Source organism: Trachemys scripta, chromosome 3, assembly GCF_013100865.1.
Source record: "Trachemys scripta elegans isolate TJP31775 chromosome 3, CAS_Tse_1.0, whole genome shotgun sequence".
Taxonomy (NCBI): domain Eukaryota; kingdom Metazoa; phylum Chordata; order Testudines; family Emydidae; genus Trachemys; species Trachemys scripta.
In genome coordinates, this window is record NC_048300.1 from 115,081,684 (window position 1) to 115,094,623 (window position 12,940).

At 36.5% G+C, this 12,940-nt stretch overlaps 1 protein-coding gene across 1 annotated transcript in view; it reads left to right on the forward strand.

Annotated features, from left to right (window-relative positions):
• MAN1A1 (mannosidase alpha class 1A member 1) overlaps positions 1-12,940 on the forward strand; it is a 208,750-nt gene that overhangs the window by 168,726 nt on the left and 27,084 nt on the right. Inside the window, exon 8 of the mRNA XM_034765788.1 lies at positions 2,398-2,513. Coding sequence (XP_034621679.1) covers positions 2,398-2,513 — 116 coding nt within the window. The remainder of the gene's footprint in view (positions 1-2,397; positions 2,514-12,940) is intronic.

The following is a 12,940-nucleotide window of genomic DNA, read 5'->3' on the forward strand; positions in this document are numbered from 1 at the left end:
GATGTTTTATTTGAGATTATTTTTCCAGTGCCTATTGATTGCAACAAAAAACTAATTGCCACAATATAGAAGTATTCAACTCACAAACATCAGCCAGGGAGAAAAAAAAAACAGGTTCTGAATCTTAGTGTTTCAGTGCTGTAACTCTGAAGGACATTGTTGGTTCACTGCCATTGTTCTTGTAAATTCATTTAGTCCTTGTTATTTTGACAGTAACCTTACAGTGATTTGCTGCAGCATGCACCAATTGGATTTGTCTCCTGCAATAATGTATATAATAATAAGACTTATTATTGATGAGATTATGCTTGTGCTATTTAGTTTGCAAATGTCAAGGGTTTCTATGGTAATTTTATTTAGGAAACTGTAAAGGTCATTTAAATGCTGCTATTCAGTGATCAGCTCTCCATCATAGGAAAACTGCTCTTGGTTTTTTTGAAGAAGCCTTTTTTCCTTTTGGATCATGAAGGATAATTAAATGGTATATACTCTTCAAAAATTAAAAGATCTAATCTTTTTAAAAAGCTCTTCATAATTCTGGTAATTCATAATTCAAAACTCTGCATAATCATAGTGCATTTGTTTGGGGTGGAATAGTAGGAAACATTTTGGACACCTAAATTGGACACTGGAGATCACAGGCTAGTGGAGAAAAGACACACTGTCATGGTGAAGTTTTAATGGAAATACACGTAGATTCTATATTTGCATGACTTTCCAACCCCCAAGGTGAGCAAGAGGATGCATTTTGTTAATGGGGGGAGGGAATTTAGGAATTTTAAAAATTCCATTCAACTTCATAGAGAAGCAAGGATCGCCTTGCAGTCAAGGCCCAGGACTAGGAGTTAGGAGTCATTGGCTCTATATCTAGCTATGCCACAGACTTCATGTTAACTCCTGTGTGCCTCAGTCCCCAAATCTGTGAAACTAGATGATTTTAGCAACAGAGGGTCCTGTGGTACCTTTAAGACTAACAGAAGTATTGGGAACATAAGCTTTCGTGGGTAAGAACCTCACTTCTTCAGATGCAAGTGAGTTTCTTACCCACGAAAGCTTATGCTCCCAATACTTCTGTTAGTCTTAAAGGTGCCACAGGACTCTCTGTTGCTTTTTACAGATTCAGACTAACACGACTACCCCTCTGATACTAGATGATTTTAATTGATTAGTATCAGTAAAGCACTTTGAAGTCCTCTTATTGAAGATGCTCAATAAATGCTAATTATTAATATGAGTAACAATAGTTTTATTAGAAAATATTATTTGTGGAAGAGGAAATCTTTATCTAGTGCTCTTGTTCTAAAGTGTTGTAGAGGGCACTTAAGGCAAAACTAGTTATAGTAATACTTCAGATATTGAAATATTTACTTAGTAGGAATATATTAAAATAATGTGGTGGTCTTTTAAAAACTTGCCTGTTACTTTAGATAACTAGATATGGGGCTGATCCTGCAAACTGGATCATCAGTAGCTTTAATCATGTGAACAATCCCATTTCCTTCAAGAGGACTAACTCATGTAAGTAAAGTTAGTCACGTCATAAAATCCTCAAATCCTAAATATTTGCAGTTGAACACCCATAGTATTTGCATTATCAAGGTATTTTCTGCAGTAGATCTGGGGCAATACAAAGGAACATTGCAGGTACTGAGGTAACCTTAAGAGAGTGTGTGTGTGTGTGTGTGTGTTTTATATATATAGGATAAAGTTGGCACATTTTTAAGGGCCACCACAAGAATGTTCGCCATAGTTCTTAGAAATGCCTGAAGTTCAAAGTTATAATTTTTTTTAAAATAGCTAATTTTTTAAACTCTACAAGGGCAATCTTCAAATGTGCTGAACTGACTTAGGAGCAGAAATCCTATTGAAAATCAATGGGGCCTGTGCTCCTAACTCACTTAGATGCTTGTAAAATTTTCAGTTTAGAATAATTAACTGTTAATCCCAGCAGAATAAGGAATGCATTTGTGACATTAGGAGTGGGTTTTTTGCCAACTTTTTCTGTTTTTTAAAAAAAGTTACAATATATTATAGTTACACATCTTTTGTCTATCTTAGATTATAAGCACTTATTCGGTGCAGAGACGTAGATTTTTTTTTCATTTCTGTAACGTACCACAAACTCTAATGACACTATGTAAATAATAATGTTGTCTCCTCCCATCCTGTTACAGGTCATCATACAAGCAGAAAGACTAACCATTTATTTTAAAAATATTTTCTGCTGTAAAATAATTAAGTATTTTTCTGAGGTTTTGGGCTAGGTATATAATTATTACATGATTGTTATAGGGAGGTATACTGAAATTTGTTAATCTATCACAGTTTCAAACTGTAATTGTGTTTCAGTGCTCAAATTCAAGGTGGAATTGCTGAATCCTCTTTTTCTCTTTTCAGATCACGTCTCCGTTGGAGGACTTGGAGATAGCTTTTATGAGTATTTGCTCAAGGCATGGTTGATGTCAGACAAGACAGATGAAGAAGGCAAGAAAATGTATTATGATGCTGTTCAGGTAAATGAGATATTTAAATCTTTCTTGCCATAATAATCTAATCTATAATGTTCCTAAAGAAGCAGGCTCTGGGGAGAATGAGGGATTTATGCCTTTGCTACCTCAGTGAATAAGTTTTTTAAAAACTAGTTGTTTTATAAGACTTTATCAGATATAAATCTTAGAACAGTGCAGATGCTCTGTAGGAATCTAAAACTGAACTGAAATTATTTCAATTCAGGTTATAAAAACAGTATCTAATACTTAAAAATGTGTATAAAATGTGCATTAGAGTGTAATTTTTTAAAGAAAGCTTTATTTACAAGCAGTGCCAACTAGGATTCCAATTTTCCTCATGATAACATAAATTAGACGCTTTTCTGTCCCTTTTCTTATGTTTATGATATAGGAAATCCCTCTACTATGTGTTTTAATTCCCAAAACATATTACTGAAACTGCTAGAGTATTTTGAATGTGGGCATAATAGTGTATATAGTATATAATCAGTCTGTGGATAATTATCGGTGAAATTACAGTACTGCATTAGTGTTGCATAAGCACATTAGTTACATTATATATTCATTTTTCAGCTTTTGTTAAGTGACAAAGTGCTTGAATTGAACTGTGATTGGAAAAAAGTTTATCCAAAAATAAAAATTGTGCATAGTCACTCCCAAATGCAGAATACATTGCAATAATATAAAAGATCAATGGGGAAGGATACATTCTGGCCACCAGTGAAAGGTCCAGAGACTGCTCACCACCTGGATGAAAATAGGAGAGCAAGCTGTCTTTATTAAGGCCACAGGTTCAGATCCTTGTAGTCTTTTGGTAGGCTTCCTTTTGCCTGTTTCACCTCAGTTTTTTCTGAACTGAGCATGAGCCAGCTGTTTTTCATCTAGGTGTATATTTGCCTCAGATACTGTAACAAAGAGGAGTCAACATTATCTGTGCTAGATGGTGAGGCAGAGCTATTTGTTAGCATAGTGATGATCCTGTAACTTACAGCATCCTTCATTCTACCCATGCCTTACGTAACTGTTGAACAAAGCTTGTCTACACAGAAAAGTGTTACCAGTTATATCAATATAATTATACTAGTTTGGTTAAACTGATGTAGTTATACAAGTATAACCCCCCTGTGTGGTCATACTTGTTCTGGTACAAAAGTGGCTTTATTTGATTTAGTTTAAACCTGTTTCCAAATGACATAAGCTACACTGAAAAAAATGCCTTCTTACACCAGAGTAAGGATGGGTTGATGGGTTGAAACAGTGTATGTTATACCAGTATAACTATGTTGATTTAAATTCACACGTTAACTTATACTAGTTGTTGGAATTATTATCATTAATATAGGATACTACCATGACACCGATTTAACAATACATTCCTTCGTTAAATCTAAAGGTCACATGGCATTTCTACAATTGCTTTAAGCATGTCTAAAAAGCTTAAATAATAAGCATTTTATTATGTCCAAACAGTAACAAAATATTTATACGCGTTTGATTAAAATACTTACAAACGGGCTGACCCAGGGTGGTTAGACTCATATTGGTCATCTTCAACTTGGTCAGGCAAGTATTAACAATGAGCCCTTTAAGAGTTCGCTTTTTATACCCTATAATAAACAAGTGATGTCATTGCCAATTATTAGACCTGAGTGAAGTTCTTTTTTTATAATACATTAAATTAACAGATATAGCCAATTATTTACAGCATCTGATACCCAATTAACCATGTCTTATTTCAATTACTTAAGACCAAATCGTAAATAAGAAAACACTATAAGTTTAACACAACTCTTCTTTCTCATGATTTCATTCTTTGTGGTCACATGATTTAGGCCTATTTCTCATGCTTCAGAGTAGCAGCTGTGTTAGTCTGTATCCGCAAAAAGAATAGGAGTACTTGTGGCACCTTAGAGACTAACAAATTTATTAGAGCATAAGCTTTCGTGGACTACAGCCCCCTTATGCATCCGAAGAAGTGGGCTGTAGTCCACGAAAGCTTATGCTCTAATAAATTTGTTAGTCTCTAAGGTGCCACAAGTACTCCTATTCTTTTTGCGGATACAGACTAACACAGCTGCTACTCTGAAGCATGAGAAATAGGCCTAAATCATGTGACCACAAAGAATGAAATCATGAGAAAGAAGAGTTGTGTTAAACTTATAGTGTTTTCTTATTTACGATTTGGTCTTAAGTAATTGAAATAAGACATGGTTAATTGGGTATCAGATGCTGTAAATAATTGGCTATATCTGTTAATTTAATGTATTATAAAAAAAGAACTTCACTCAGGTCTAATAATTGGCAATGACATCACTTGTTTATTATAGGGTATAAAAAGCGAACTCTTAAAGGGCTCATTNTCCGAATAAGGGGGCTGTAGTCCACGAAAGCTTATGCTCTAATAAATTTGTTAGTCTCTAAGGTGCCACAAGTACTCCTGTTCTTTTTTCTCATGCTATTATCAAAACCCATTTATTTAAATATTTTGGATGTTTTCTATGTTTTCAAATATATTGATTTCAATTACAGCACAGAATAAAAAGTGTACAGTGCTCACTTTATATTTATTTTTATTACAAATATTTACACTGTAAAAAGCAAAGGAAATACTATTTTTCAATTCTCCTAATACAAGTACTGTAATGCAATCTCTTTATCATGAAAGTTGAACTTACAAATGTAGAATTACGTACAAAAAATAACTGCATTCAAAAACAAAACAATGTAAAACCTTAGAGCCAAGTCCACTCAGTCCTATTTCTTGTTCAGCCAATTGCTAAGACAAACAAGTTTGTTTACATTTGTAGGAGATAATGCTGCCCACTTCTTGTTGACAATGTCACCTGAAAGTGAGAACGGGTGTTCACATGGTTCACTGTTGTAGCCGGCGTCGCAAGATATTTACGTGCCAGATGCACTAAAGATTCAAAGGTCCTTTCATGCTTCAACCACCATTCCAGAGGACGTGTCCTTGCTGATTACGAGTTCTGCTTGATAACGGTGCGGCACAACACATGTTTATTTTCATAGAATCATAGAATATCAGGGTTGGAAGGGACCTCAGGAGGTCATTTAGTCCAACCCCCTGCTCAAAGCAGGACCAATTACCAACTAAATTATCCCAGCCAGGGCTTTGTCAATCCTGACCTTAAAAACCTCTAAGGAAGGAGATTCCACAACCTCCCTAGGTAACCCATTCCAGTGCTTCACCACCCTCCTAGAGAAAAAGTTTTTCCTAATATCCAACCTAAACCTCCCCCACTGCAACTTGAGACCATTACTCCTTGTTCTGTCACTCTGAGTCAGATGCCACCAGTAGAAGGTTGATTTTCTTTTTTGGTGGTTCGGGTTCTGTAGTTTCCGCATCAGAGTGTTGCTCTTTTAAGACTTCTGAAAGCATGTTCCACACCTCATCCCTCTCAAATTTTGGAAGGCATTTCAGATTCTTAAACCTTGGGTTTAGTACTGTAGCTATCTTTAGAAATCTTACATTGGTACCTTTGCATTTTGTCAAATCTGCAGTGAAACTGTTCTTAAAATGAACAACATGTGCTGGGTCATAAGGACAGCCATACTGGGTCAGACTAAAGGTCCATTTAGCCCAGTATCCTGTCTTCCAACAGTGGCCAATGCCAGGTGCCCCAGAGGGAATGAACAGAACAGGTAATCATCAAGTGATCCATCCCCTGTCGCCCATTCCCAGCTTCTGGCAAACAGAGGTGAGGGACACCATCCCTGTTCATCCTGGCTAATAGCCATTGGTGGACCTATTCTCCATGAACTTATCCAGTTCTTTTTTGAATCCTGTTATACTTTTGGCCTTCACAGCATCCTCTGGCAAGGAGTTCCAGAGTTTGACTGTGCGTAGTGGGAAAAATACTTGCTTTTGTTTGTTTTAAATCTGCTGCCTATTAATTTCATTTGGTGACTCCTAGTTCTTGTGTTATGAGAAGCAGTAAATACACTTCCTTATTTATTTTCTCCACACCAGTCATGATTTTATAGGCCTCTATCATATCCCCCCCTTAATCATCTCTTTTCCAAGCTGAGAAGTCCCAGTCTTATTAATCTCTCCTCATATAGCAACCATTCCATACCCCTAATCATTTTTGTTGCGCTATTCTGAACCTTTTCCAATTCCAGTATATCTTTTTTGAGATGGGGAGACCAAATCTACATGCAGTATTCAAGATGTGGGCATACCATGGATTTATTTAGAGGCAATATGATATTTTCTCTCTTATTATCTATCCCTTAATGATTCCAAACATTCTGTTTCCTTTTTTGACTGCTACTGCACATTGAGTGGATGGTTTCAGAGAACTATCCACAATGACTCCAAAATCTCTTTCTTGAGTGATGATAGCCAATTTAGATCCCCTCATCCAAGACTGCAATAACATGAAATAAATGGCAGAATGTGGGTAAAACAGAAAAGGAGACATAAAATACTCCCCCAAGGATTTCAGTCAAAAATTATTTAACACATTATTTTTTTAATGAGTATCATCAACATGGAAGCATGTCTCTGGAACAGTGTCCGAAGCATGAAGGGGCATACGAATGTTTAGCATCTCTGGCATGTAAAACCTTGCAATCCTGGCTACAAAAGTGCTATGTGAACGCCTGTTCTCACTTTCTGGTGACATTGTAAATAAGAAGCAGGCAGCATTATCTCCTGTAAATGTAAACAAACTTGTTTGTCTTTGCGATTGGCTAAACAAGAAGTAGAACTGAATGGACTTGTAGTCTATGAAGTTTTACATTGTTTTGTTTTTGGGTAGAGTTATGTAACAAAAAAAATCTACATTTGTAACTTACACTTGCACGATAAAGAGATTGCACTACAGTACTACTAGTATGAGGTAAATTGAAAAATACTATTTCTTTTGTTTGTCATTTTTTTATAGTGCAAATATTTGTAATTAAAAGTAATATAAAGTGAGCACTGTACACTTGTATTTTGTGTTGTAATTGAAATAAATATATGTGAAAATGTAGAAAACAACCAAAAATATTTAATACATTTCTATTGGTATTCTATTGTTTAACAGTGCAGTTAAAACTGTGATCAATCACAATTAATTTCTTTAATCACGTGAGTTAACTGTGATTAATCGACAGTCCTACTATTAATCTATTTCTTTTCAAAAACTATTGCACCACATCAACTCAATGAAGACAATTTTGTGATGTGCAAAAAAAATTTTTTTTACTAACAAACCTGTTCCTTTACCACATAGATGAGCATGTTTTTGTACCATCTTACTGCATGTGGGCATACTTTCAACAAGAGACTATCACAAGCTGTTTAAATATAAGTAGATTTATGTCTGTCATCATTAGTCTTCCACTGTTCACTTAAGCCCTCTGGTGAAGCCAAAACAATGTCTACACCCCATCTGTACATTGTTGTCGACAAACTATTCATCTTTCTCGAATAATTTGAAAATGGAGAACTTCCCCCCTTCTCTCCAAAAAGTTAAACCCATGTGCAGGGGAGGAGGGGATTGAAAGAACAGGCAGTGGGGACTCCTCTAAGCTGCCTTCTAGCCCACAACATTCCTTTTTTCCTTCTCTTCCTCTTTCTATCACTGCACAGCCTTATGTTAGCTGTCATTCTTTTTAAACTGTTCCCAGGTAGCATCTGCTGTTGTTCCCTTTAGAATGATACACTCTAGCCACTTCCTTTCTGCAACCTCTTGCATTGTACCCTCTCTTCTAGCTGTCTTGATAGAGTGCTAATTGCACTCTCGCCCCCGTTCTCTCAAAGGCATTTCTATTTACTGCGAAGGAAAACTGTACCAGTTCCAAACAATTATCCATCAGTAATGTATTTTCATCTAATCATACACCACCTCTTCTAGTTTTTTGATTCCTTGCAGATGCTGTAAATTGGTTCATGTAGCAGTTTTTAAACTAAGAGATGGGGGAAAGCCAATTGCTGCAGCGGAGCACGTGGATCGGACAAAGACTTCTCTTGGAGGAGAGTCTATTGATAGAGACTCTCTAGGTTCTAGTGAGGAGGAGAGGATGGACGAGGATAAAGTATGGGCCAGATCAGATGAGAAACATTCACATAAAAAAGAATCTGACACATCAGAAAAGGGCAGACAAATAAACAGTGACAAGTTTTTAAAGTGCTTGTACACAAATGCTAGAAATCTAATTAATAAGATGGGTGAACTAGAGTGCCTTGTGTTAAAGGAGGATATTGATATAATAGGCATCACAGAAACCTTGTGGAGTGGGGACAATCAATGGGACACAATCATTCCGGGGTACAAAATATATCGGAAGGACAGAACAGGTTGTGTGGGGGGCGGGGGGTAAGAAAATGTAGAATCAAATGAAGTAAAAATCTTAAGTGAATCCACATGTTCCATAGAATCTCTATGGATAGTAATTCTATGCTCTAATAAGAATATAACAGTAAGGCTCTATTATCGACCACCTGACTAGGACAGTGATAGTGATGATGAAATGCTAAGGGAGATTAGAGAGGCTATCAAAATAAAGAACTCGATAATAATGGGGGATTTCAATTATCCCCATATTGACTTGGGTACATGTCACCTCAGGACAAAATGCAGAGACAAAATTTCTCAATACTTTAAATGACTGCTTCTTGGAGCAGCTGGTACAGGAACCCACAAGGGGAGAGGCAATTCTCGATTTAGTCCTGAGTGGAGCGCAGGATCTGGTCCATGAGGTAACTATAACAGGACCGCTTGGAAATAGTGACCATAATATATCAACATTTAACATTCCTATGGTGGGAAGAACACCTCAACAGCCCAACACTGTACATTTAATTTCAGAAAGGGGAGCTATGCAAAAATGAGCAGGTTAGTTAAACAGAAATTAAAAGGTAAAGTGACTAGAGTGAAATCCCTGCAAGCTGCATGGACACTTTTCAAAGACACCATAATAGAGGCCCAACTTAAATGTATACCCCAAATGAAAAAACACAGTAAAAGAACTAAAAAAGAGCTGCTGTGGCTTGGCTTACCCATGTAAAAGAAGCAGTGAGAGATAAAAAGGCATCTTTTAAAAAGTGGAAGTCAAATCCTAGTGCGGTAAATAGAAAGGAGCATAAATACTGCCAAATTAAGTGTAAAAATGTAATAAGAAATGCCAAAAAGGAGTTTGAAGAACAGCTAGCCAAAAACTCCAAAGGTAATAACAAAATGTTTTTTAAGTACATCAGAAGCAGGAAGCCTGCTAAACAACCAGTGGGGCCCCTGGACAATCGAGATACAAAAGAGCACTTAAAGACAATAAAGTCATTGCGGAGAAACTAAATGAATTCTTTGCTTCAGTCTTCAAGGCTGAGGATGTTAGGGAGATTCCCAAACCTGAGCCATCCTTTGTAGGTGACAAATCTGAGGAATTGTCACAGATTGAAGTGTCACTAGAGGAGGTTTTGGAATTAATTGATAAACTTAACAGTAACAAGTCACTGGGACCAGATGGCATTCACCCAAGAGTTCCGAAAGAACTCAAATGTGAAATTGTGGAACTATTAACTATACTTTGTAACCTGTCCTTTAAATCGGCTTCTGTACCCAATGACTGGAAGATAGCTAATGTAACCCCAATATTTAAAAAGGGCTCTAGAGGTGATCCCGGCAATTACAGACCGGTAAATCTAACGTCAGTACCTGGCAAATTAGTTGAAACAATAGTAAAGAATAAAATTGTCAGACACATAAAAGAACATAATTTGTTGGGCAAAAGTCAACATGGTTTCTGTAAAGGGAAATCATGTCTTACTAATCTAGTAGAGTTCTTTGAAGGGGTCAGCAATCATGTGGACAAGGGGGATCCAGTGGACATAGTGTACTTAGATTTCCAGAAAGCCTTTGACAAGATCCCTCACCAAAGGATCTTACATAAATTAAGTTGTCATGGAATAAGAGGGAAGATCCTTTCATGGAATGAGAACTGGTTAAAAGACCGGGAACAAAGGGTAGGAATAAATGGTAAATTTTCAGAATGGAGAGGGGTAACTAGTGATGTTCCTCAAGGGTCAGTCATAGGACCAATCCTATTCAACTTAATATGATGGGGGCTAATTTAACTACAACTAATCAGGAAAGAGATCTTGGAGTCATCGTGGCTAGTTCTCTGAAGACATCCACACAGTGTGCAGCGGCAGTCAAAAAAGCAAACAGGATGTTAGGAATCATTAAAAAAGGGATAGAGAATAAGGTGGAGAATATCTTATTGCCCTTATATAAATCCATGGTACCCCCACATACTGCATACAGATGTGGTCTCATCTCAAAAAAGATATACTGGCATTAGAAAAAGTTCAGAAAAGGGCAACTAAAATGATTAGGGATTTGGAATGGGTCCCATATGAGGAAAGATTAAAGAGGCTATGACTTTTCAGCTTGGAAAAGAGGAGACCAAGGGGGGATATGATAGAGGTATATAACATCATGAGTGGTGTGGAGAAAGTGAATAAGGAAAAGTTATGTACTTGTTCCCATAATATAAGATCTAGGGGCCACCAAATGAAATTAATGGGCAGCAGGTTTAAACCAAATAAAAGGAAGTTCTTCTTCACACAGTGCACAGTCAACCTGTGGAACTCCTTGCATGAGGAGGTTGTGAAGGCTAGGACTATAACAGGGTTTAAAAGAGAGCTAGATAAATTCATTAAGGTTAAGGGCATTAATGGCTATTAGCCAGGATGGGTAAGGACTGATGTCCCTATCATCTGTTTGTCAGAGAGTGGAGATGGATGGCAGGAGAGAGATCACTTGCTCATTACCTGTTAGGTTCACTCCCTCTGAGGCAGCTGGCATTGGCCACTGTCAGTAGACAGGATACTGGGCTGGAAGGACCTTTGGTCTGACCCAGTATGGCCGTTCTTATGTAGAGAAAATTTCACTATATAGAATGAAATAATAAATTTATCTCATAGTGAAATGTGAAACCACCGGATTCACAAGTGGGGAAACCTCATTGGAATTATTCCCAGATCAAATCTTAGTTGAAATGGATTTAAAGTTAAAATAGATGTCATGTATGTTTTTAAAAAATCTATATATTATATAAAAAGGAAAATATATTGGCCATAAGTAGACAATTTTGAATTTCATACCGTCCTGAACTCTTCCCTAAAGATTCCCTTTACCAATATCCCACTCCAATATCCCTTTCTAATACATTTTAGAGATTTGATTTCCCTGCCAGAACTTTTCACACCACAAATTGTGAAACACTAATTTATATGGGATTGGGACTGCAGCATACCACTAAAATTCAGAGACTACAAGAGCTCATATTTTAACACTTGCCTGAACCAGGAATTATTCCTGATTAACTCCATTACTCCAAAATAAGGCTGACTTTTTCCAATTTAACTTAATCCATTTGTGCCTGAAGAAGAACATTGACACATGGATTTAATCGTTCAGGGCAACCAGCTGGAATTGTTAGGGAAAGAGTAGAGAACAGTAGGAAAGAGTAGAGATCAGGTGGGCGGTGATTGGAGGTAGGAACCAATTTACTGTGCTTTTGTGAAAGATGTGTTTGTGTTTCAAAATTAAGTTTTATAATAGAAACTACCTCACAGCCTTAACTATAGTCACTAGAGGCCAGATTCAAATCCCCTGGAAATCTTTCCATTGACTCCACTTTGGATCAGTCCTTTAAGTGGCTCCATGATGATCAGTGGCTTTATCATGCATGGGAATTAAATCAATCTTTGCTATGTATAATAGTTTGATTTATGAATTGATTTATTTTTAATATACCCAATCTAACTGACAGATAATTTATTGTAGAATTACCAACTGTTACCAGAATTTTTTTTAAAGGATGCTACTCTGAGACAGGTTTGCCCTTTCAGTTTAAAAAGCATTTTAATTTGAGGTTGTTTGGTCCTAAATTATTGATGGTTTAATATTAGAATTTGCTAATATTCTGAAAGCAGTTATCCCCACAACTATTGGCTATCTTAAATAATAGCACATTTTATTATAACACACAAAAGTGTCTGGAAATTCCTTTGCCCATTTATTTTAACTTTCCAATACATTTCAGACGATTATGCAGTAATATATTTCACTGCAAGCTTCTTTGAGTCCCAACTTCTTAGTTATATAATTATAAATGAAAATATTTTAAACCCTATTGGAATAACCAGTGAAAACAAGCTCTAAACAACATTCTTTAAAAAAAAATTACCCAGCTACTCCAAAAGAAAGAAGTTTCCCCACCTGACAGAAAAGCAATTTTCCATTGCATTTGGAATGCAAGTCACTTGTTAGTGACTCAATCTCTATAATCCTGTTGCCAGCCATATTGGAAGGGGAGCAGAATCCATGCTCCAGCCTCTATTTCAAATAGGCTAAGGAGGAAAGAAAACCCAGGAGGGAGCATTTGGGCTGTTGAAAGAAGAAAAACAACATTGA